A 26,994-nucleotide genomic window follows, 5' to 3' on the forward strand; every position below is an offset into this window, starting at 1 on the left:
TACTGGAGAAAAATGTCCTCAGTTTATTTGTGCTCAGAGTTTAAAAAGTGAAATACAGCACACAGTGGAAAAGTGCACAGAGGGTTGTTCAAGTCAACCTCATAAAATCTACAGTTTAAAAACACTTTATGCAGTAAAAGATTCTCCACAGTTGATTTGAATCCAGGGAATATTGTTCAGAAAGTGCAAACTGCAAAGGCAAATACAGTTTCAATTCTTTAGTTTTCTACCAACAGTGACGCGGGGATGTGTTTATAATAAGTGTAACACACAAAAAGAAGACGTGGAACATTTGTGTGATCAATAGATGAGTAACAGATTCAAACCAGAGCAAAGGATGGAGGACGACGCAGAACTGCTCCGTAAAAACACCTAAATGTCAAACATTATAGAAAATCATAGCCTCAGATTTTGCTCACAACAGAAAGTTTTCTGTTGTGAAACGAACAGTTGACATTCTGCTCGTCTCTACAGGGACGTTCTTCAGGATTCAGGTCATTAGAAATATGGGTTACACATTCACACCCATTACCTGTCACCTTAGTCTATGCATGTACACAGAGACACCTCCATCCTGCCGTGATGTAGTTCTTAGGTGGAAAGGACGTGAGAAACGTCCTGATCACCTGGAACAGCTTATGTGTGGTGACGCTTGTGTTTCTTATTGTCCAGGAGCAGTCTGTACGCCGCTCACTGTTTACATTTTACTAACTGAAATAAAATTCTCATTAAAGTTTTAAGTTTTGTTTAGTTCCCTATACTAACCTTGGTGTGCACGTGGCAACAGAAACGATGACAAATATACTTTTGATCGATAATTTATTACCAATAAATCATTTGCTTCAGAAACTTCAATCTAAAAATGAAAAAGTGTGGAAATGATAGAAAATGATGTAAAATGACAGTTAATAAAATCTTTCTTGTTACTGATGTAAAACAGTGCCGTTCCCACCACCACAAAACAAACTCGTGCTGACATGGACACGATCGTCTGCACTCAGGATTCATTCTTTTGTCACACGTTCTTTAAGCTGCTCATCACTCAGTGACAGTTTAATGCTTACAGTTTGAATCACGCAGTTAGAAAAGTCCGATTGAAGGTCAAACCACAGAAAACATCCAGCTTCTTGAAGGCACCTCGATCCTGGCGCTCTTGCAGCTTGTCACATTTATACACAGCACACAGACGGTGCTCATGTTTCTACCAGGTGAAGACAAAGTTTGGGTTGTTGTGGTTAAAAAAGGTATTTAGTGTCTTAAACTTGGTATAAACGGGAAAAGCAAAAAGAAGCGGGCAGGATTCACTTTAGTCGCTGGGCTCCTGCAGCGACGCTCGTCTCCTGAATCTCAGACTCCTTTTGTGCTGCTGCAGCAGGAGGCAGGAGTAAAACCTCCGACTCCTCCTGCTTGGATGATGGCTGCTCTTCTGCCACAGCCTGACTTTCCTCTCCCTCTCCAGCAGACTCGGTCGCCTGGAATTCCTCTTTCTGCTGCTCCTCGGGTTCGTTGTCGTCTTCTGGCTTTCCTGTGGAGGCTTTGAGACTTGCAAATCCATTCTGGTCACACAAAGGTTTGTTTTCAGAGTTCTCCTCCCCAGCTCCATTCTCTTTCCGCCCCTCTCCATCTTCCTCTGGTATGTCTTCAACACCAGGCACCTCCAGGCACGACTCGCTAGGCAGGACAGCGGTGCCGTCCGTCTGGATCAAGGACACCACCTGCTTCACTCTTTTCTTCTTCCGGGACGTCACACTTTCCACCTCACCATTGTACTCGGCATCATTCTCTGCCCCATCCACCTCCTCCTGGTCGCCTCCGTACTGTCCCGCCCAGTCGATGGAGGGATTATCTCCAAGCAGATGCAGGTTGGGGTCACTGTTGCTCAGAACAATACTGTCCCTGTACAGATTGTGTCTCCTTTGGACTGCCGCCTCCTTTACAGCTGCAGACAGAGAGAAAAGGGTTCAAATGTGGATTCTCACAATAAGTTCAATGACTTATGTTGTGTGCACAGAGTACAGCGGGGACCAATATGAATGATGCTGATCTCCCGGGTTAAATGGATCCAAGATGCCACTTTTATATCATATTTAATCTGAATATCTTATCACAGTGAAAGCAGCTGTGACCACTACACGGAGACGTTTGTTAAACACTAAATGCTTCTTTAGAATTTGATACCAGCATCTGTGTTGCATCACTTTGATCTGTTGCACAATTCAAGGCCGATTTTTCATAATGTACCAAATGTAGGAATCAGAGGAATTAGTGGATGACCCGTCTGGACTCGAGGACCTTTCTGGGGAACTGTGTCGTTTGAATACTTGCAGAGTGTGCTTTGGCTTTCTCTGGGTGACAGGATATTTTGCTTTGAAACCTTTTTGTCTTGATCAACATTCATCATGTCCTGTCTGATTTGTTACTTTGTGAGTCCATGCAGGCTTTCCTCTTAATGGTTCCCATTGCACTGCCTGCAATGTTGCCTCCTGGTAGTATAATAAGGCCCTCAGTTCTGACTGCTTTCACTCTGTCTTTCTTCATCGATACAGATATACCACCAAAGAAGACTGACCCATTATAATGTCCTTCATGACTGACTGCAGCACAACCTCTTCAAAGATGTTTTCTACCAGGATGAAGTGGGAAAAGTCCTCGAAGATGAGCTCCTCAAAGCGTGGCAACTCCTGGTGTTTCAAAGAAGAATGAAACCAAGAACAAACAACAATGAACCAGTCACAATGCTTTTCTTTGTTACAGAAACAAAAAGCTAAATGTGCATTATTAATTTTCCAGGTTCTGGGGAAGAGAGAAGGTGATGTACTCACAGATACAAAGCAAGGGTTGAGCTGCTTTAGAATGTAGGGGATGAAGATCTGCAAGAGAGCCTCGCGGAAGAAACACTTCCTCACTGTGCTGCTGTCATAGTCAAACTTCTGAAGCACAGGAAAGAAGGAAAAGGACAGCTTTACTGTGTGTGTGTGTGTGTGTGTGTGTGTGTGTGTGTGTGTGTGTGTGTGTGTGTGTGTGTGTGTGTGTGTGTGTGTGTGTGTGTGTGTGTGTGTGTGTGTCAGATGGCAACTATAAGCTGTAACTTCATTTTGAACAAATGCAGTATATGTGGAAAGCATTCACAACGCTATGATGTGAATGCTTTGACAGGAGCTTCCATGTGGTACAGAGGAAGGTTGTTGGCCCTTTCTTGGATGTCTGCCACTGTGATGGTTACTGGTCCCAGTTCAGGGAGGTTGCTGTGGTCTGCTCTTAGACCCAATAGGCACCGAGCACTGCCGTTATGTGTTGCGTCCTTCTCCCATATGCTCTTCCAGTATTGCTCCATCTCCAGTCTTCCTCCCCCTTGCTGAAGCATTTTTGCAGCAGAAATTGTTGACCTTCTGGATGGTTCTTCTCTCTCCACGGGGCAGCGACGGAGCTCAGAGAGACCATCAGGTTCGTGGTGACCTCCCTGACTAAGGCACTTCTACCCTGATAGCTCAACAGGCCACGAGTTCCTGCCCCAAAGTGGAGGAGTTCAAGTATCTTGGAGTCTTGTACACGAGTAATGGGTGAAGGGAGCGGGAGATCGACAGATGGATTGGTGCTGCGGCTGCACTGATGTGGATACTGTACCGGTCTGTGAAGAGGGAGCTGAGTGTAAAAGCCAAGCTCTCAATTTACCGGTCGATCTACGTCCCTACCCTCACCTATGGTCACCAGCTGTGGGTAGTGACCGAAAGAACGAGATCGCGGAAAGAAACGGCCGAAATGAGCTTCCTCCGAAGGGTGGCTGGCCTCTCCCTTAGAGATAGGGGAGTTCAGCCATCCAGGAGGGGCTCAGAGTAGAGCCGCTGCTCCTCCACATCGAAGGGAGCCAGCTGAGGTGGTTCAGTCATCTGACAAGGATGGATCCTGGGTGAGGTGTTCTGGGCCCGGCCCAGGATAAGCAGAAGAAGATGGATGGATTAATATGCTCACACTCTATATGGATGTTGTAAAGTGGAGCGAATCCAACCACCAACCTTCAAATCTACCACCCCAGTCCTCCTCTTCCATGTGTTTCTGGTTTAGGAGAAAATGGTGATCTAACAGGTTTTTACTGATCACGTGTTTTACCTTGATAACTCTGTCCTGGCAGCGCTGGATAGTCTTACAGAGATCCTCACCGCCCTGAGACTCCAGACTCTGGTGAAGGATCTGCTCAAATGTATAAACAGCATTGTCCATTTGCTGTAAACAGACACAGATGGGGACACTATCACGAGTGCATTCAAATGTATCAGTATATTTTATAATAGCTTGACTTTGACAATTATCACATAAATATGATATGAAAGAAGATCTATTAACTGATCCAAAACTTGATGCTCCATGATGTGCCTCCACCTAGTCATACTTCCCCTTCTAAGCAAATACACTTTCATTCAGAAGTGCTGCCTTCCTGCAGTCCTGTTGTGTTCATGGTACTCAATTCCTCTGCAAACTGAGCAGCAACTATTCAAGTTTAATTTATTCTTACAACACTGAGAGTAGAGAGATGCTCACACAAAATTAAAGCAGACATAAGCAGTGTAACGTTGACCTCAGAAAAGGAGGCAGGAAATGTTTCGAGTTCAAACACGGACAGTGAGACTAACAAACCACAAAGTATTTCATATTCAATAATAACTCAACTATTCTCTTTAGAAATAAAACTTTCTGATCTCATCCTGACAAATTTACAGCAATCAGTGAACATCTCAATTCTAAGAGATGAAGGCGACAACATAATGTACTTTGTATGTGATTTAATACACAGGAATGGAGGATATTTGCATAAGAGATGTTTAAATCCAGACGGGAGCATTTCTTTGTGGTGTTTTATGTTTTAGTGTCTGCTAGTGTTCTAAGCTTCTTCAGAGCACACATCAGTGATTCTAATGCATTCGCCTTTTCATGGAAGTCAGCTGATATGAGTTTGTGTGTTACTTGTTTCTCGAGTCGTTGTTTTCCTTCCAACTGCATTCTGTTCTGGGTTAGTGAAGGTGAATCATTTGTTTCACTATATTCATTTTGATTTACGTTGCCTGTATTTGTTACACATTCAGGGATCTGAGAACGGTCAAGTTCCTAATACAGCGGGGAGTTTGTTTTTCAAAGTGTGTGATGTTTATTTACCAGTAAGTGCTGATTGTAACCTCCTCCCTCTCCTCCGTTTATATCGTTTGTAACGTGTTGTTTCATTAGAAAATGTAATAAAATGAAATTTTCAACAAATAAAATGCAGATCTTTAAAAATACATTTGATCAGAAAACCATTCGTACAGTAAATTACGATTGTAATCAATACATCACTTAGACCTCCAGCAATATGTTAAAGCTGCACTGCTTTGAAAAGCCAGCTGCCAGTAAGCGATCATCACCTCTCTCATGAGGATCTGGACCCTCTGGATGAACACCGAGGGGCTCGAGATGTCAAATCTCTGATCCAGACCTTCCAGACTCAGCTGCATCACCTTTTCATAGCAGCTGCACATCTTCACTGGATGGAAGGCAAGCATTGAGATCTTCTCCATGTGCTGAGGAAGAGGAATAGATTACAAGCACTGAATGTCACTAAATGTTTCTGAGTTCAATGGAGGCAGAGGGAGTATCTCCTTTACTGAATTCCCCTCTCTAGGAGGACCTCCTCTACGTGCTCACCTGTGCCACCATCTCCTTAGTGCCCTCATTCAGGACGTTTTTGCTCATGTCCACCAGCTCTCGGAAGAAAACCTCGCGGACCTCGAAGAACCCTCGGCTGGTGGGCTCCAGCAGGGCCTCTAGGATGGAGCTGATGTAGGGCTGAATGCTCACCTTCAGCAGCTTCTCTGCTTTAGGAAGAACCACGGCTGCAAAACAAGAGAGAAAAGCAGGCTTGCAGTTTCAGGGTCTGGGATCGTTATGTCAAATTAGAAATGTGACAACCTGTAAATAAAGCCTCCAGTTGTTCAGTTATACATCAGTAATTTGTCTGCTAGCAGTGCATCTACCTTCCTGTGTGTCACCTAAACAGAGTAACTAACACCTCCACTCACAAGCTTCTATCAGTCACTTCAGTACGTACAGAACGTGGGGAGAAGGCATTTTCTTACAATGCTGAACTGAAGGGTTTTAAACAAATCCTAAGGACAACGGAGGAAGCATCAGGGCTGCTCCTGTTCATGTTTTATTGTTACTGTCTTTTATTTTATTTTTTTTCCAGTTAATTAGTTGTTATATGAATTATAATGACTACAGTATGTTTATCAAGCTGTAGTTTTGTGAGGATATTTAAAACAGGTTGCTGCTCAAAATGAGACTGTCTCAATGAGGTTTACCTACATAAATAAAGGTGAAATAAAATAAATACATTTAAAAGAGTTAATCCAAAATGCTGCAGCAAGAGTCCTGACAGGGACTAGAAAGAGAGAGCAGATTTCTCCTGTTTTGGCTTCCTGTTAAATCCAGAATTCAAAATCCTGCTCCTCACATACAAGGTCTTAAATAATCAGGCCCCATCTTATCGTAATGACCTTGTAGTACCATATCACCCTATTAGAGCACTTCGCTCTCGCTCTGCAGGCCTACTTGTTGTTCCTAGAGTATTTAAAAGTAGAATGGGAGGCAGAGCCTTCAGTTTTCAGGCCCCTCTTCTGTGGAACCAGCTTCCAGTTTGGATTCAGGAGACAGACACTATCTCTACTTTCAAGATTAGGCTTCAAACTTTCCTTTTTGCTAAAGCATATAGTTAGGGCTGGACCAGGTGACCCTGAATCCTCCCTTAGTTATGCTGCAATAGACGTAGGCTGCCGGGGATTCCCATGATGCATTGAGTTTTTCCTTTCCAGTCACCTTTCTCACTCACTGTGTATTAACAGACCTCTCTGCATTGAATCATATCTGTTATTAACCTCTGTCTCTCTTCCACAGCAGGTCTTTATCCTGTCTTCCTTCTCTCACCCCAACCAATCACAGCAGATGGCCCCGCCCCTCCCTGAGCCTGGTTCTGCTGGAGGTTTCTTCCTGTTAAAAGGGAGTTTTTCCTTCCCACTGTCGCCAAAGTGCTTGTCCATAGGTTTTGTCTGATTGTTGAGGTGAATGTTGTGATTTGGAGATATTAAAAATAAAGCTGAATTAAACTGAGTTAATTGGCTGGAAACAAGTAGAAGCACACGTAGATTAGATTAGTTAATTTATGTTGCATGTAGCACCTTGGTTCCTGGAGGAACGTTGTTTCGCCTCTCCGTGTACTGTTAAACTGTATATGGTTGAAGTGACAATAAAGCCAACTTGACTTGAGATATCATACAATTTAAAAAGTTACCCTTCAGTAACTTTGTTTGGTTTAATGTCTCCTATCTGCAGCTGAAACTTTCTGAAACTGTCTCCCTGCTTTCCACAGGTCAACAGTGATGTTAAAATATCAAACTGTGAGATATTGCTATATTTTTATTATCTTTTTTTTTTTTTTTTAAACCAAGACAATGTAACATCTACATATCTCCATCCATCTCCACACACACGTTATGTATTTTTACAAATATGTAACAGTAAGTTAGTTGCTGATTTGGCCTTTTTGTTAGTTTGTCTGGTTTCCTTGTGCTTGCTGGACGTCTCTCTGGCTACTCTCTCTCTCACAGCTACATTTAGAACCAATCATCTAACTGCATGGATGATTGGCATCATCATTCCTTTGTTCCTTTGTTCCAAAGCAGGTAAACTATAGGTTTCATAGGTTTATACACAAGCATTCTCACTGATACTCTTGCCATGGTGCAGTTTTAGAAACAAGCAATAAACGTTCCTATTAAGATATGAATCCACATTTACAGCTAAAACTGAACCCACAGTAAGAATTTTAAGCCCTGTAGATATTTAGAACAACACTGCTTTAACATTTACAGTTATTATTACGACTTCTACTTCCATGAGTATTCTATCGATGACGGGCTTGTAACTAACCAAAGATGAAAAATGCTCTGAGAAATGCGCTGCTAGTATCTGAATGAGGAGAAGTGTTGCTCTTATCCAACCTCTGATCTTGTTGGTCACGTGTTCCTTGGATGTGATGATCTGGTCCACGTCTGTTCGTATGGAGGCCTCTAAAGAAGAGCGGTTAGCCTCACACTTCTGCAACACTGCTTCATACTGCGTCTGGCACTGCGCCTGCACCAGGCTGTACACAGCATCACTGATCTACAAACACAAAACACACAGCTGATGTTGCCAAACTCACACCTGTGCAGTACATCGTCTGTTTAAGTGTCACATAGTAGCCTAAATGGTTTGGAAAATGCATGCAGTGAATATATTTGTGTAACAGACTATTGAGTTTACAGGTGAATTTGCAAGCAGTTGGGCTGTACCTGCTGGAGAGGTCCTGTGGAACTACAGACCTTTGAAGAAATGTAGATCAGCTTTTTTTCTGTTGCACTCACATTACTAAAATAAGCTCCAAGCTTATACATACACTACCAGTCACAAGTTAGAACACCCTAATCTTTCCAGTTATTTACTGCAATTCAAGTCATTCAGTCCAATGAACAGCTTGAAATGGTACAAAGGTGAGGGTGAACTGCCAGAGGATAAACAAAGGTGCAGTTACTCAAAACTGAAAAATAATGTACATTTCAGAATCATACAAAAAGCCTTTTTCAGGGACAACAAGGGTTAACAGGTTAAATCTGTTCTGCAGCAATGCAGGTTGATCAAGCCTTGAAAGCTGCTGCTACTAATTCCTGCAGCTGTTCCAACTTTCTGGATTACTCCCCCCTCTGCCTGCATAGAAGCAGTGCTGGACACACCGTGGTGCCATACGCTCGTCAGCTGCGGCAAGAAAGCCTTTGATAAGATGTCAGAATAAGACAAACAGGTCTGTCTGGGCCATGAAACATCAACACTGGACTACTGAAGACTGGACGAAGGTAAGATGGACTAATGAATCAAAGCTTGAAATCTTGGGCTCATCACGCAGGATCTTTGTGCGCTGTCGAGTAGGTGAAAGGACGGATCCACAGTGTGAGGCATCAACTGTCAAACATGGAGCAGGAAGTGTGATGGGCTGTTTGCTGGATCCAGGGTCGGTGACTCGTACAGAGTGAGAGGCTCCCTGAACCAAAACAGCTACCACAGCACTCCATGCAGGACCCTCTGGTGTGCAGTTGGTCAGGGGTTCATCCTACAGCAGGATAACGACCCAAACGTAAGTCCAAGCTGTGCCAGAACTACCTCAGGAACAAAGAACAAGATGGTGAGCTTGGAAACATGGAGTGTGCAGCACAGTCTGCAGACTTAAAGCCCATCCAGCTGGTTTGAACTGGACAGAAGAGGGAAAGCAAAGCAGCGACAAGGTCCACATTCATGGGGAATATTTGATTTCTATTGTAGAATGACTGGCACAGGTTTGTTCAGCTGCTCTATCTGCCAAAGGTGCTACTTTGGTGAGTCAAAGGTTAGAATACATTTTAGTCTATAAACTGATTCAATGATTTCTTTTTTTAACTCCACGTGCTTATTTGTACTACGCTATTGTTTATTTCAGAGTGCAATCAGACAATCAACTGCATAACTTTCAATGACAAACTGGACAAATTGGGGTGTTCTAAAACTTTTGACTGGTAGTGTACATCTGAATGAATCACACAACACCTTTGTCATTAAAGTTCCTGTTATTCTGGCAAAATAGCACCATGTTTGAAACAAAAGTGCTAAAAAGACCCTGAAAAGTTCCAGAAGAACAAGGAGCATTTCAAACAGGTGATGTCAACATTTACAAGTCCCCCAATCACTGGTGCAGTATCCACCAAACTTGCAGGTTAACACTTATTTTGCTAAAGACTGAGTCTAATAATCCCAGAGTAGTTCCTCACCAGTATCCAGTTCCTTTGTCTCTCATGGAGTTTGCCTTTGAGGCGGGGGGAGATGAGGTCTCTCAGCTCCGAGAGGAGGCCCTCCATCACCAGGTTAGACAAGATCTACAAGGAAAACGATTCCCACATACAAATAAGAGGACCACGAGCGCTCTGCATTTTTACAGTCGCTCGTGTGATCGTCATGGTAACCTCTCTCTGTACGTTTTCCATGTTGCCACATGTAAGGAAGCAGAACATAACAGAGGGACTCACACAGGCCATGTGAGATGAACTACAGCGCGTGCAATTAAGTTTTCTTCCACAGAAGACAACGTAAGGTGGTTATGCTTCCATCAAACCAAGTCTGTTATCACATAATTAATAATATTACATTTTATTTGTGGGCGCCTTTTTAAAGCATAATCAGACAAACAGAATGATTTAAAAACACAGCATTAGACAATAACTTAATTTAAATGACATAAATGTGATTTGGGTTTGAAGAAGCATCTAGAAAAACCTGTTCAGCACTGAAGCATGCACAGCAGGGCCTGACTACGATGCAACATGTGCATAAAGCATTTAATCTTCTGACCATCAGAGGTGTTTGGTGAAAACTTTGAATAACCTCGTGTCGCAATTCAATGAAAAATCAGGTTGAGGGAGGACATCAAGTTTACATTTCATGACACAGCACCTGATTCATCCCAGCTTCCAACCCCCCCCCAAAGTCTGATTGAGGCCACAGAAGAACATTTCTGCCAACGCTACCTGTGACGGTGCACCACACATCATTTCCCAGGTGCCATACTGGCCTTGAGCTTGACGGTAGAGTCGCACTGCATTAGTGAAGGCTGGTGTCTGAACTTTTTTCTCATCTGACAAACCTGGAATTGAAGAAGCAGCCGTCAGTGAACTTTTAACTGATAACTGCAGGTCTTCTATCAGAGAAATGATGAAGGTAAAACAGGAGGGAAAGCAGGGCTGATGACAGAATGCAGCATCGTGAGATTAAGGAGACTCTTTTAAATAATGGAGTTTTCTCTCCTTCAGATGGTACCAGGCGATTTCAAACAAGAACAAAAGTGGAACAAATCTGTTTCACCACAATTAATTAGACTTTTTATACTTTGATCATCAATCACACAACTCCTACAATGATCCACGCTTCATTTGAATGTAAATATAAACTAACGGATGGATAAATTACAGTTAACTGTTTTTAGTTGTTCGCCTCCACCAACCAATCAAGCTGCAGTTTAAACACATAACACACAAACAGTGTCATCATTTTATCCTGCTGAAGAAAACACTGCGAGCTGGTGAATGAACAGATGACTTATTAAACTGGGGGTCGGTCGGGTGCAGGAGCCCAGATGACTTTTTACAATGAATGAATTTTGTTGGCTTCATATTCAGTGTTTTACACGAGAAATGTGAGTAAAAATGATCAGATTTCATAACTGTGTCTGAACAACATCTAGGATATATCTGCAAGTTAGTTTTACTACATAATTAAAACTAATGTATGTACCTTGGTAAGGTAATTGTTTTGCCATGTAATTATAGGTTAGTTGTGTAAGGACACTGCTCAGCTTTTAATTTGTATCAGAGGGATTCATTTTTAATTTTAAGATAACAGGAGTTTTTGGCCATGCAATCCATAAAGAGGAAAACGTGGGGAGAGGGCTTGTATGACACGCGGCAGAGGTCATCAAGAGGTACAAGCTACCTCGGAGTACACTCGTCAGGCCACCACAGATGGATCGCCAAATCTGACTGGAACAAAAGTCGGGCTGCTCAGAAGAATCCAGGGCAGGTTGAAAGAGGACAACCCTGAGCAGAGGTTGGTTTTTTACACTGCATAATCCACCAGGAAGCCCTGTGCAAGTCTGTGCTGCACCTCGATCACGCAGTGAAGCCAGTTGTAAAATGCACTTTAGAGTGAGGGGACCAAGCATCCAGATGATGTCACAGAGGATGCTGGTGTTGTTTGGCTCCACGTATGTGTGTGAACAGACAAAGCAGCACCCACAGATCCCAGCTGAGTGATGAACACCTCAGATCTGTTCTTGCCACAACAAAACTAACCGGAGATTCTGATTCACTGACAAAAAAGTGTGATCTTAATGTTTATGTTTGATATGCATGCATCTGGTGCTGGCCCGTCACATTTTAAAAGTCAATGTGGCCTCTGAGCCACCCCTGCTCTAAACTCAGATGAAACACAGGTTCTTGTACTTGGCCTTCAAAATTGTAGAAATGCAGCATCTATCCAGATTCTCACTCTGCATGGTCTTACTTTGGCCTCCAGTGAGACTGAGGGTTCGTGGAGTCATGTTTGCCCTTCAGTCTGCATATCTGTCTCTAAAGTTAGAAATATCCTGTCTCAGAGTGACGCTGAAAAACTAGTTCATGCATTCATTACTTCCAGGCTGCACGACTGTGATTCATTATTATCAGGAAGTCCTAAAAACTCCCTGAAAAGCCTTCAGCTGATCCAAAATGCTGCAGCAAGAGTCCTGACAGGGACTAGAAAGAGAGAGCAGATTATTCTGAAAAGACAAAACAAAACAAAAACCTTATCATAGAAGTGTATTATCCCAGCAGAGCACTGTACTGTCAGGCTGCTGGTTTACTTGTGGCACCTATGGTGCTTAAAAGTGCAAAGAGAGGCAGAGCCTTCAGCTTCCTCAGACTCAGGAGACAGACGCCCCCTGCTGTGATTGGGAAGGACAAACGTTTAACAGCAGAGTGCAGATCCAATCGTGCTGTTGTATTGTAGTCTTGACCTTACAATATAAACTGCCTTCAGGCAACTGTTGTAGTGATTTGGCACTGTTATTTATTTATAAATAAAATGTCAAAAAATTACAGACAAAAGCAAAAATGTTCTGAATCACATTTAGTGTTAAATTTAAATTATCTCAGGATATTTGTTTTAGTTTCACTTCTGATGGTTGTAAGCACGACGTCAATTAGATGTGCATATAAACGAGTGTGTGTGTGTGTGTGTGTGTGTGTGTGTGTGTGTGTGTGTGAGAGACAGTACGAGGACTAAACTGTGTCACAGGGTATTTAATGAAAACAACTTCATTTCGTTCACTGTAGTCAGACTATCTGGGACTTTATGGCCCGTATGTAGTTACTGCTATAGCTCCGGTCAGGAGCTGACATCTTTATTGGCAAGTCTCAATCACAGCAACAGACTTAAGAGTCAGTAAAGCAGAGAAGGAAAAGAGAGCAGGAGCACAGAAGACAGAAAAGCAACGTGCAGATCTAGTTTTTGTTTACAGCACAGAGAAGAATCCAGAGCTCTGACAAACATGAATGAAACTGAAAGTAGCAGCTCTTCGTTTGCAGCCTGTCTAACGTGTGCCTTCCTCCTGCTTTGCATAGATTCCTCTAGTTTGTTATTCATTCTCTCTGTCCTACTATTATAGTTTTACACCACGCACAGCTGGTGTGGAGCACCCACCATTTCGTTGTACATGCACAATGACAATAAAGGGTTATTCTATCATTACATTAGCATGACTCACCATTGTTGGAGTGTCTGACACAGTCTTGGAGTACCATATACCACTTCTGCTGCTCTTTCTCTGTCGTCACACAGAAATAGTAGTGGCGGGCATAAGGGTGCCACATTATCAGAGGGTACGGAGTGGCACACTTTAGAAAGGGGGAACTTCCCACCTTGGCTTTAACACCTAAAAATAAAACCGTTGCATTAATAATACACTGAAAACCTCACTGAAGTTTCTCTGTAGAGTTAAAGGGTAACAAAAAGACTTCATGTTGACAATGGCAGCTCTCAACTAACAGCTAAGAGAAATGTTGGTCTGCTTCACCACAGAGAGAGCTCAGTGCCTTCAGCAACAACATTCAACCAGTAAGGCTGAAGTCCTGGAACCTGTTGTTGGATGCACACTATCCACCCCAGCTTCACCCCGCTGTGGTCTTTACTGAACAACAGAGGTCAGAATCGGGCAGCTTATATCTACCATAGAGGCAGGGTACACCCTGGACAGGGCTCTCACAGTCACACGTTCACAGTGACCAGTTAAGCTGACCCCACTGACTGCATGTCTTAAGTTGCCACAATAAATCATTGCATTTGATGAACTGAGTTTCCTGTTGATTCGAGTTTTCCCCTTCCTACTGTAATAAGTACACTCTCCTTACCTACCCGCTCCTCACCTGGCAAGCTGTTGCTGATCAGATTCAGGTATTGCTCCATAGATGTCAGGACTTTATACCCGGCACAGCTGATGGTTCCTTTGGGATGGAGGAGTCTGTCATGGGACTGTGGTGAAGCCAAGGAAGAACAGAGTCGATGTATTAGACAGTGAGTAAAACTTGCTCATGTACAGAGAACACTGCACCCGTCTCACCGCCTTGCTGTCGTAGTACTTGACGTCATGGGAGTCTGGGATGGAAAGGAAGTGGTTCCTCCATTTCTTGTTTTCCTCCAAGTACTGGAAGAGGGAGCCTGAAAAAATGGCCTTGTTCTCCAGAGGAATCTGTGACACCGAAACCGAAGAGAAACCTTTGAGTCATTAAAGTCTCTCTCTGTCCATTCAGAGCCAAGAGGACTCACTATGGTCATAATCCAAATGATTAACAGACATAGCTCGCTAATCTGTGAGCAGCATCGGTGTGACACTCAAAACAATGAGCCACGTGGGACATCCTTACTGCAACGATCACTCGCTGGTGTTTGGAATAAAAGCAGAGCTTTCAGAGAGGATTTTGTACCTTGCGGTGAAGCAGCTGAGGTTGCAGGGTTCCTCCTCCCTCTACGTCAAAGCGAACTTTGTTGAACAGAGCTACCGCGTACTGCTGCTCATACAAACGCCCAAACTCAGCAATCACCTTTCCGGTCCGAGCTGCAAACACAAACACAAACACACGACACACACACACACGATACAATTAAATCTGCGCAAATGTTTCATGATGAAAGAAAAGAAAAAACCTGAATTTGGGTTACAAAACAAATTAAAAGGGCCTGTCTTTCTTTACAAGCTCTACTGTTATTTCTCTTTGGTTCTCATTTACAGCAAAGCAGTTTACCAAATTATCATAATCTAACCAGAAGCTCAGGATTAAAATGACATTTTCTTTAAAAATGACCAACATCTAAAGAAAATGAAATGACAACGAGGCCTGTCTTATCGCACACAGCCTGGATCTTACTGCTCAGTCTAATGTCTTGGCCCCGGCCCACAGACAGTGGAACCATTCCTGTCTTCCTTCTGGACCTTGTTAGTTTCTTCAGGCCGAGTTGTTCCTGCGTTCTTGCCTTACTGGTGCTGCCTTCTTTAAAAACAGTCACAGCTTTCTCTCCAGCTAACCTTGTTTCCTTATATAGAGAAATTGGGGCGTGGCAGTATGCAGATAGACTACAAGATGTAAGCACAAGCCTGTGGATTTGGAGGCAAACTGACTAACATGTGCACAGTGGTAAGAACAAACTGGCCGACATGCACGTGTCATGAGTCTAACGGTGAAATTGATTATTTTTTTTGCACATGATGAGAACATCTCCACACACACAGGTAAATGAAGCCCACGCTTCTGTTGTATGATCAGTCACACAGATGGTCTCACTGTCAGGTTCAAACAAAGCGGCCTGAGGCTGAATTAAACTCATCCTCTGGCCTTTATTACTGGAACAGGAACTCAGCCCGCTGAAGGCGACTGGCCTCCTTTTATACTCGACCTGCCTCAGGTGAGCATCTGGAACGGCCAAAAACAAAACGTCTGAAGAAAGCAGCACCAAACCGAAGAAGAAACTTTTACATGTATACAAACTCTTTCAGATAATAAATAATTATTCACATACTATATGTATTCATTCACCTCTCATTCTGCCATCCATCCGTCCCAGCCACCACCCCAACTCCCACCCACAAGCCTGAATCACCGTCCCCACCTGGGTGGGGGCAGATAAACTGGGCTGGACCAGTGTGAATGGCTAAACATCTGAACTTTGGGGTGTCCAACTCATTTTACACACACATGCGGCCCAGATTCCAGTCTCACGTTAAAACTGTGCAGCGTCTTCACTGCTGCTGCCTTTCTGTTTGAAACTGGGGGCTGTGTGGGCTTAACGCCGTCACCTTTTATTCAGATGCTGCTTGTATTGCAGGTCTGTTTTCAGTGGATGCAACACTCTGGTCTAACATATCGGCACGCTGCAAAGCTGTGCATTAAAGGAAGCATAGAAGTAAACACTGCGTCAAGACTTTTTTATTATTGAATTATTCAAAATTCTCAATGTATTGCAGCCCAAGAAGGGTTAACACAAACCATTTATACCCTGGAGTGGTTAGGAGTCATAGCTAATGTCACAATGCAGAGCAGCCAAGAGGCTTTGACTGTTGGCATTATATGAATAACATTGAATTTAAGTAACATATTGAAGTTGTAGCTGCAGTCAAAACTGCAACGGTTCCTGTAAACATCTGTGTCACTGTTTTTCACATAAACTATGAATATCAATGACTGCGGCGGCGGCTGGACACAGATACTGCAGGAGTTACAGATGACATGGCTGAATTAGTCCCAGATGAATGGACCACCAGCACCAACGTCATGTCATGCAAGACACGACAATCCTATCACGATTGAAGAGAGTACCTCTGACAAGGAAAATGATTTACTGCCTGTAAATAATGAGAGCACTGCTTTACACTGGTGTGCATAAATAAGCTCATCACTGTACACTGACAGTGATGAGCTCCCATCAACACCAGAAAGACACACGCAGGACGCCAGCGATGACCAAACCTAAAACGACTAATGCCACATCCTTATCTTAAACGCATTTACAAAGTCACTCGTTGTTTGTATTTCTCTAACAAAGCTGGACAGTATTTTTCTGTCTACGTCTTCATTGTGTGATAAATACAAAGAAAGGGAGGAACCGTCGGCCACCTTTTCTGGTCCTGCTCTCGCGAGTTTCTGGGAAGAAATATTTAATATATAAAACCTGATCTATGACGGCATACTTGCAGTGCTGGGCACATTCAGATAGCGTTAATGTTCTGACTCAGTGAAATCATTAATGACTTGGAGATCTGCAGAGAGGAGTGGGACAAAATCCACCCTGAGATGTGTGCAAAACTTTTGGCCAACTACAAGACAAGTCTGACCTCTGGTATTGGCAAAACCTATGTTGGCACCTAGTACTAAAGCACGTATTCAAAGGGGTCAAATACTTATTTCCTTCATTAAAATGCAAATTAATGTGTAAATTGAAGTGCGTTTTTTGTTATGGTTCCGTCTCTCACGGTTCAAATAAACCAACCATTGAAACTATGAACTGAACATTTCTTTGTTATTGGGCAAACTTGCAGAATCAGCAGGGGCTCAAGGAATTTGAACCGTATAACTTTCCTCAAGGTTTAGAAGTGCGAATACGGGAATTTTGAATAAACTTTCACGAGGCACATTTGTAAACTTGGACACTCTTGTTTGATGAGAACGCCTGGTTGGCAATCTCTGACCCAACTTATTCCAAAGGTTTTCTACTGGGTTAAGAATAGGACTCCACTTCCACACCAAAGTCACTCACTCATGTCGTCATGGAGTTTGTGCAGCAGCGCACAGCCATGTTGGAACAGAAAGGGCCCATCATCAAACTAGTTCCACTGGGAGCATGAAATTGTTTAAAATGTTTTGCTATGCTGAAGCGATACAAGTTCCTTTCAGTGAAACTAAGTAGCAACTCCTCACAAACAGCCCCCCTCCAAACGTTACACTTGGCACAGTGCAGTTAGACAAGTACTGTTCCCCCGGCAACCGCTAAACCTAGACTCGTCCATCAAGTTGCCAGACGGAGAAGTTAGACTCCTCACTCCAGAGAAATGTCGCCACTGCTCCAGAGTCCAGTGGAAGCTGCTTTACAATTTGGATGAAGCTCATAGGCCAAAGTTGGCGACCTCCACGCAGCAGATTTAGAGTGTAAAGACCCTTTAATGTTACACAGAAAGCCCCAGAAAACACAAGCAGCAAGTACTTGGAGACGATTAACAATGAATGATCATCTCGCTCCCCCCTTAAAAAACCAAAAACAAACAGTTTTGCATTTCATTGTTTTCTATGTTCTTTACAGATTTTTATTTTAAATCACATTTTACAAAGTTTCTGTTCTGGTATCATAGAGATCCTTTTCTGCAGTCACATGAGTCACATGATCCGAGAAAGGCCCCTTCATCATCACTAAAGGTTCAGGTTCATCTGATCCAGCCAAAACTATACGTTACCAGTAGTGCAACTGGAAAACAAACATAACCCTGGAGATGCCCTCCTGGAGGGAGAGCGCAGGCCTATTTAAACCATCCCGACGCCTCTACCCTGGTGTAAGCCAATCAAATTAACTACCATCACTGAACCTCTGCAGGGGGTAACCCTACTGAGTATACAAAAAGGGGAGTGGCCATAACAAAATGACGTGCTCTACTCCCTGAGCGACAGCCGTCCCAGACACAGAGTCTGTTTGCTGGTTCCACAGAACAAAGCTGAAGGCTCTGCCTTCCACTCCACTTTTAAACAGCCCAGGAGCCACAATTAAGCACGTAGTCTGAGAACCAAGTACGGTACTGGAACAGTCTTTGAAATCAGATGGGCTTCTTGCTGCAGCATGCTGGAGGCTTTTCAGGCAGTTTTTAGAACAGCTGGTTGAATGAAGAAAATATCCTGGCTGAGCTGGAAACCTGGAAAACATTTTCTTAATTACAAAAATATCGAAATACTCTCCTATACAGTGAAAGGTCAAAGTCAAATAAAAGAAGCCGTGTGCGATCTAAACTACAGAAACTGTACCTTCACTCTGTGTTCTTGGAAGGCTTTCTGACATTAACAGGAGACTGAAAGCGTTCATGCAGTGTTTTGGTTTGGTGTGTGTTCATGAGTGTTTGTGTGTGAGAGTGAACGAGTGAGGAGTTTGTGTCTGTAAGCCTGCGATGAAGAAAAGCGACAATATCAGCATTTTAAAGTTTGGCCTGAGCGCTGATGAAACATCTTTGTACTGCTGAAAACGAGTAATTATGATGGTTAATAATAATAATAATGTGTTACCTAACAAGCCTCAGGTCACTGGCTCAGAGTTTTACCAGCCCGTGTTTGTTGTTATCAACTCATGAAAAGCTTTTATTTTTATATTTTTAAATATTAACGCACTTTAATTAACACAATATTTTATATTATTTCACTTTCAATCTGAAAAATGTTATGAAAGCTTTTGGAAAAAGCTCCACCTGAGCTCAGCCTGTCAGACTTTTACACGTGACTGCTGAATACGTTTGTACTGCAGGTCTAGTTTAGTCACAAACGTGGGTGAATCGCTCGCATTTCCATGGTGACAATGGCGCACTATAGACCGCTGCAGTACACAAAGCGTCCAAGCAAAGAATTTGTGTCAATTAAATTAGTTGAATGGTTGCATCCCTAACACATTTATTGTCCAATTTGAACCAAAAGTGTGATAGAGTCCATCCCTGAACACATCTAACTGCAGTATTTGACATCACAGTAGCACCTGATGGCAACAGCAAAGTCTTTTTACATGTTAAGGAACAGTTTTGGTGGTTGGGATGAACAGCCTAAAATGTGGTCAAAAAAGCCTCCAAGAGAATGTCTCACTTTATGTTCAAAACTTTTCGCCAAAGGGCGCGACCCGGGCAGAATGGCGATTTATTGGCGTGCTTACTGGAGAAACTTTGCCAGTAAGCAGGAAACAGCTGTAACTCAAAGACACATTGTCCGATCCTCCCAACATTCTCCGGTGTGATGGGAATCCGTCCATGAACAGATGAAGCGCCACATGGTGACGACAGGAAGCTGTCACCTACTGCTCCTTCCAGGTTGAGCACGTCCACCTCAGAAGCAGTCTGAATACACATCAGAACTTGATGATGCTGGCGTGCTCTGGTGGCTGGGGATTCGCCATGAAACAGGAAGCAGTTTGAGGGGTTTGGGAAGCTGGAAAAGTCATGAAATTTGGCAGAAACGTGCAGCGTGTTAAAGGCTCTCAGGTTGTATGGCTCTGGTCATTGAATATTACAAAATGGCTCTACGTTTCAACTGTGAAATCTTGCAGCTTATGTGATGTCTCAAGATGTACAAAACATCTCTTGGAGCTAAACGCCAAACCCAGAAGAAAGGCAGCTATTTTGAATTTAAAGTATAATTTTGACAGACTCCCCGGGACTTCATCAGATCAACATGACCTTTGATGAGTACAGTCTAAAGACCTTGGTGATGTTAAATTGTGAAGCTTTTGAATTTTCGTGAAATAATTCACCACAGGAGAAGATATCGCACATCTCAACTGAACATTGTTCAATCTGCCCCAGTGGCACGCTGAATCATCCAGTTAAAAAAAACCTCAAAAAAGTCAAGTCCGTTCATCTGGATGTAGCATTTTCATGGGGAGAAACTTTTCATCACTCATCCAAGAAGTCACTTGTATATGTCAACTGAGAAAATGTTACGTCCAGATTCAACTTTTGGGAATCTCTCCCAGACTCCCAAATTCCTGATGGAAGACAGAGACTGGAGATATCTATGTGCCCATATTAGGTCGTGTTTATAGTTCCACCTACTGTCAAAAAGCTTCTAATCATGATCCAATCTATGCAACATTTTAATTGATGGTTCCACTCGATATGTAGCAGTATGTCATATAGTTAGTGGGTATTCTATATTGCCACCTAGTGGGCACAGAAGGTAAATGGTCAGTTGTAAACAGACCGTCTCTTATGTTAGCGCTTTTCTGCTCCAAGCACTCAAAGAGCAGTCAGTGAGGAAGTGATGTGACACTGAATCAGCCATGTGACTGTGTGACTCACCCTGCAGCACGCTGGCTGTTCCCAGGGTGCGAGGGCCTTTCATTGCTGCTTTAAATGTCATAATTTTGTTGGCGTCTGTCAAAACATGGATAGAAGGAGTTCTGTCGACTTCTTACTGGCCATGTCATATATTTCTATTGAGGAGAAGTTAATTTTGAAATAAGTCAAAGTCAAAGTCAACTTTATTGTCAATTCTGCCACATGTACAGGACATACAGAGAATAGAAACTTCGTTACTCTCAATCCCTAGATAAAATAGAAAATGAACATTTAAATATAAGAGTGATTAAAAATGCAAGTAAAATATTTTAAAGTAAAAAAAATTAAATAATATAAATACAATTTTACATATAACAAGAAAGCTATACAATATACAATATAAGGGTAAATGACATTGAGAATAAGTATTTCTCATTTTATCAGACCTGTTTAAAACAATCACCTGTGCGATCAGTTGGGTATTTGCTGAAGGTGAGAGGACCACATGTCACCAGGCAACAGGAAGATACAGGTCAGAGGTTAGAGATTTCACAGAGCCAGGGACAAGGGGAGGGAGGGGGGGATTTCCTGTTTCACTCACTCATAGACAAAGCAAAGCTCTACATTCATCCGTGTAAAAACAAAGTCTTCATTAAGCAAAACACTGAAACACTGACTGTGACAACTGGAGCAAATAAACCCAACCAATAGTGTCCATTCTTCAGTCTTCTTGGTTTTAAACGAGACGCTCATTTTATCTTCAGTGTAGATACTGACCGGTACAGTTAGAGAGTTTTCACAAGTGAAGTGAAAATGAACGTTTGCGCTCTCTCTCAAACTCACTTTGACATACATATATGTGTAAATATTAAAAAAATGTCCCCTTCTCGCCCCTGCGGGCGGTTTATCAAGCTCGGGTCTTCTACCAGAGGCCTGCGCAGTATCTTAGCTGTTCCCAGGACTGCGCTCTTCTGGACAGAGATCTCCGATGTTGTTCCCGGGATCTGCTGGAGCCACTCGCCTAGCTTGGGAGTCACCGCACCAAGTGCTCCGATTACCACGGGGACCACCGTCACCTTCACATCTTCTCTGAGCCCTTGGTATTACTCCAGCTTCTCGTGTTCCTTCTTCCTGATGTTGTTGTCATTCACTATCGCTACATCAATCACTACGGCCGTTTTCTTCTGCTTGTCCAACACTACAATGTCCGGTTGGTTAGCCATCTGTATCTGGAAGCCCCACAGGACCTTAGGTCGGCCATTCTCCACCAGCCTAGGGGGCGTCTCCCATTTTCACCTCGGGACTTCCAGATTAAGGTTCGCCCATGCAGAAGTAGGTTGGAAGGCAATAACAGAGAAACCCAGGATTGGGTTTAGTCAATGAACTGAGGTGCGGGATAATCCATAATCTGGAGACTCTGCTCAGTGAAACTATGATTCTCCTGCTGCCTGGTTCTTCATGTGTCCATAACCCACCCCAGACAACCCACTCAGTCAACAATAGTTCAGTTTTCTCTAACTACAGTCTGTTAGCAGCTATGACATTCTCATTTTCACATGTCATAGTACCAATTAAGTGCTGACAACTCAATGCCCAATAATAACAGTCAGTATCTTCATGCATCCTGACTAAATGTTAAAACAAAGAGGCAACCAGGACACTAACTGATGAGTTTAATTTCTCTAATTGTTACAGTCCGTTTCAGTGTTTTGCTCACAAAAACCCCCAAAACACACAAGTAACTGGCCATATTCACACAGACTTTGTTTTTACATGCATGCTCACTCCAAAATATAAATGTAAATAATCTGTTACTAATCCAGTCTTTCTTTTAAACCGTGTGGTATCAGAGGCCACTCTCAGTTTTCAATAACAGGACTCAGCTTCTCAGCGTGCTAAAGTTTCCATCCAGCCACACAGAAACGTGTTTTTCATGCATTCCTCAAATTCCACATCTGATACGTGTACGTGCTACTCTGAGTTGTAATGACAGTGAAGGAAAAAATTATCTTTAGCCTCAATCATGGCATTCACTAAGTTTCCTGAGCTTTAGGTAATCCCTCTAAACTTTAAGCAGAAATCAAGCGTGGAGGTCAGTGTAAAATAGAAAGGTCACTGAATGTCTGTAGGTCTATACCAATGAGGTTCATCCCACATTTCAACTTCCTCCATTCTCTGTAGATTCTATTTGTATTATAGCCAAATCCAAGTCTAGTATTACTCAAATTTTCTTTGGCCTTTCTGGGAATCTGTGGCCAAAACTTGCAATTAATTCTTCAGACGAGTCATCAAACCTCAAATCATTTTTTAGTAAAAAGAAAAGAGAAGACTTTAAAAACAAAAACAAACCTGTGGAAGCGAGCATTGTCAGCTTCATACACACAAAAACTGTGAGGCTGGATTTTACAGTGCTTAAAGTTAAAATGTATTAAATCTGTTCAGCGCCATCTTCTTCCAGTACACAGTGTTACATCACTGGGTTGGTTGGTTTCGGTCATTACCAGTTAGGTAACATAAACTAATGTAACCGACCCAATAGCTCAGCGGAAGGAAAATTAAAGATTCATTTAAGGGGCTTACTTTGCTGCAACATTTTCATATTAAGACCAAGGACATACTGTCCACGTTCACTCTCTCTTAACCAGTAAGTGTTGTTGTTGTGTAGCTAGTTGCACTGATACGGGAAAATCCCCCTGTTGGCTGTAACATTCAGGTTTGTAAAGCACTTTAGAAATGAGAAAAGTGTGGAGAAGGGCCTGTTTGAGTTAGCTGACAAGTGGTTCACCCACATGCTGGAGTCAGAAACTCCACGTTTTCCTGGTCTGTGATGCTGTAAACAGTTTACCGATCAGGAATCCCATCAGTACGTCTGCAGGGAAAATAGGTCGTGTGTGCGCAACGGGGAGGAAACAAAAACCCCAAGACAGTCCAAGGAAGAGGCGCCACACTTTTTTCACGTCAGTGTTTAAAAGTTTAACTTTAATCTGTCAGAAAAACAAAAACAACTCATTCCTTTCATTGGATTTATATGTCAAACTGAAACTCAATGTTTTTAAAGTAAACATCTCAAGTCAAACTCAGCTAAATAAGATGTATAAGAAATGTGCCTTGACTCTGTCTTCTATATTTTTAAATATCAAAGCAATTTAATTAAGACTTTATATTATTTCTCCTTCAATCTGAAAAATGTTACGACAACCTTGAAATAAATATGGTCTAGTACACCCCACGCCCCCCTTTAGTTGCAGCCCTGTTTGCTGCAGGTATGCTTCGATGTAAAATATCTTCAGCAAACGATATAATTGAAACATGTATCAGACTAGGTTAACAGTTCATCTGCATATTTAAATACTTCTGGAGGATTACTGGTTGGAGCAGCGACAAAGTTTGTTTTTCTTCATGTCACAGTTTGTTGGTGCTTTGATGAAAGACTCCCACCAGCTTTTTCCCAGTAAAGGTTTTAATTGTGGTGACAGGAACAGACGCTCACCTGAGACTGAACGTGAACGGTGCATCCTTCATTTGAACATCAATGTCACTGTTGCAGCCAAAGTCAGTACAAAGTGAAACCCTTTAATGGATTTTTAGTTTAAGTCTCATTATATTGGTTCAGTTATTAGTTTATATCAACTAATTAAAGTCTATCAGCAGCAACCAACCAGCCAACCAAACGTTACTTAGATGTAATGTTCTGTACTGACAGGAGATGGCGCTAAACACGTTTCTAAAACTTTAAATCGAGCTTCACAGACAGAGTTACATCTATGTAGGGCTCCATGACGTCAATTAGTCATTATACATGATGTGTTTCATGTCCATTTTAATCCAGTACTAGAAAACTGAGCCCAAATATCTACCTTCATGTGCGGTCTTCTTTATTTTATGTACGTTGCTTCATTTTCTAAATGGAAAAAAAGATAAAGAGCCTAGAAACCCAAACCCCGTACAGGTCACTGGTCTATCAGGTCAGGACTGGTCAGGACTAACCCTACAAAAATATGTGTGTCAGTTGTTTTGAAAATTAAACATCCCAACAACTAAGCAATGAAACAGTAACATGAACACTTTTTGTGAGTGTAATAAAAGTCACTGAAGTTCCTGAAATTTGGCCCAGTTCAGGAGAAATTGTAACAACACCCCACCCACCACCACCAAAAGTTACAACATACTTGTGGATTCTTCTGTCAGCTGTAATCCTCACAAATAAAGAGAACTGAGGTGAAACAAGCCAAAAATAAGGAATTGCTAAACCTGAACTTTCCACTCCTAACACACAAACTGCAAAGTCAGAGTCCAACGGAACCTTCCGTCCAGTCTCGGGCAGAAGATGAGTGGAACATCAGGAGGTCATCAGTGATGCCTTTTATATGAGACACATCTGTGTGGACCAGGCACGAGTACTGTGACACTTAAGTCCAATAGATACTGTACACGAGTGTGCTGCTGAAAAATGTCAGCAGCTAAGCTTATTCGCTTCAGACTCGACAGCAAAGACTCCATATTAGAGAAAACCTGATAGGCTGTGACATGTCCGAGGCAGGGCCACTGACGATCAGCAGAACTTTATCTGCTGCACTCCCCATTTGTAACAAACTTTAACGGGTCACATCATTTCCTATTACGTTTCCAGTTTTTCCTTCTCTTTTGGTGTCGTGGAAGCGCTTCAGTACGACAAAGAACAAACCCGAACCCTAAAGACAGCTGTTTGGTCCAGCTAAGGAAAGAGAGCGGTGCGGTGCCCAACGCGCTACGTGGATATTTGTGGTTTATCAACGAAGCAGATAAAAAGCCCGTTTAGTTAGTAAACAAAGAGGTGCTGGACTCACGCTGACACTGTGGCAAAATGGAAAACACGCCAAACCAGCACTCATCAAACTAATCACCCGCGGCGCTCCTTACCTGTGATAATCTCCCGCTTGCCTTCATCCAGGTGACTAGAAATCACATCCCCCATGATCAGTGAAGCGTCCCACGCGAACGCTGCGTCAGACCGACAACTACTTTTTAAGACAAACAATAAAGTCTATAGAGACGTGTCTCCTGCCACAGCAGCCCTGTCCGCTCATGAAATGACTGCAGCGTCAGTAATAACGGGTGGTACCAAACACTCAAGTCGAAGCTGTCGAAAGGAAGTTCAAACTGTGTAAGAACTGTGCGTTTTTCTCTCGGACAGACACACCCTCCTAAGTAGGAGGAGAACTTCTGCCGTGCAGCCACGTTACGTTAAAGTCTCGTTGGGAAACAGCAGACCCAGCGCTGTGGGACAGGGAAGGTTATTATAGAGCAGCTGGACAATGGAGACGAAGTCAAAGCAGTAAAAAAGAAGATACAATGGCAAGAGAGAGAGAGTTGGTCACACAGGTTTAAAAAACACACTAAAGAAGATGAATAAGCACGAGACAGGGGATTATGCATTTTGTGGACAGGAGGAGACATTTGAACGTGTGATGTTAGAATGCGCTGAATACAGGCAAATACTCACATTACAGAAAAGCAGAGTTCAGTTAAGGGTGCACGAAATATTACAAAGGAACGCAGGGCGATATTTGGGTTTTTAAGAGCAAGTGGTGTTTATATGAGAATATAGATGTATAAACTGACTGAGCCACACTCCAGTCCAGAAGGTGGCGGTAATGCACCTTGTTCGCCAACCGCAGCAAATAGCGACCACAGGGCTGTAGCCATGATACAAAGAAATCCTGAGGCCAACACAATCACCATTATTATTTTCCTTTTCCTTCACCTCGATGGAAAACATCATAAGATCAAGAAAAGCTTCGAAGGATAATTGTTTCTGTAATTTTACACTGTTTTTGTTGATTAACAAACGTTTCCATCATTAATGCTTGATGGAAGATGGAAGAAGAAGGAAAACAGCAAAATGATAAATTACAGTTTTATTACAAAATGAGTTTGAAGAATTCATGTTCCTGCCTCTAAAACTATATTAAAATTACTGTCGTTAAATATCATTTCGGCCCACAGGATCTTAGCTCGGCCACTTCACCACGCTGGGGGGCGTCTCCTATTTTGACCTCAGGACTCCCATATTCCCATATCCCCTCCATATTCGCCACAGATGTTTCTGTATACTATGCTGGACACTTGGTTATGGCGTTCCAGTTCTTGTGCTGCCATGATTAGTGCCTCTGTGCTGTCTTTCAGTCCAGCTTTGTCCAGCCTGGTAGGATTTCTGGATATCAGCCACCTCCTCTATCTGCCGGTGGTACCGTGCAGGGGCCTGTCCTTCCATGATGGTTCCTCCTCTTCCTCCTCATTCCTGGGCTTCTGCTGCCTGAGGTATTCACTGAGCA

The 26,994-nt window shown here is 42.7% G+C and overlaps 1 protein-coding gene across 1 annotated transcript; it reads right to left on the reverse strand.

The window, feature by feature from the left end:
* Nucleotides 1-25,887, reverse strand: niban2b (niban apoptosis regulator 2b). Its single transcript, XM_026187333.2, has 14 exons — nt 25,580-25,887; nt 14,601-14,731; nt 14,237-14,365; nt 14,043-14,148; nt 13,385-13,552; nt 10,614-10,729; nt 9,861-9,965; nt 8,025-8,187; nt 5,674-5,861; nt 5,394-5,549; nt 4,108-4,221; nt 2,823-2,930; nt 2,570-2,681; nt 1-1,939 (listed from the first exon to the last, which is right to left on the reverse strand). Exons 1-14 carry the CDS (start codon nt 25,632-25,634, stop codon nt 1,302-1,304), a joined length of 2,289 nt encoding a protein of 762 aa, XP_026043118.2. The 5' UTR covers nt 25,635-25,887; the 3' UTR covers nt 1-1,301.
* Nucleotides 25,888-26,994: the final 1,107 nt, after the last annotated feature.

The sequence above is a fragment of the Astatotilapia calliptera genome, chromosome 12, assembly GCF_964374335.1.
Source record: "Astatotilapia calliptera chromosome 12, fAstCal68.1, whole genome shotgun sequence".
In the NCBI taxonomy this organism is placed as follows: Eukaryota; Metazoa; Chordata; class Actinopteri; order Cichliformes; family Cichlidae; genus Astatotilapia; species Astatotilapia calliptera.

Excerpts from the sequence above, each read along its gene's own strand:
- niban2b (XM_026187333.2), bottom strand. The coding sequence starts at position 25,634 with ATGGGGGATGTGATTTCTAGTCACCTGGATGAAGGCAAGCGGGAGATT. Across the intron at positions 9,966-10,613 it reads TGTGTGGTGCACCGTCACAG|ATCTTGTCTAACCTGGTGAT; the intron begins GTAGCGTTGGCA and ends TTTTCCTTGTAG. Across the intron at positions 5,550-5,673 it reads CTAAGGAGATGGTGGCACAG|CACATGGAGAAGATCTCAAT; the intron begins GTGAGCACGTAG and ends CCTCTTCCTCAG.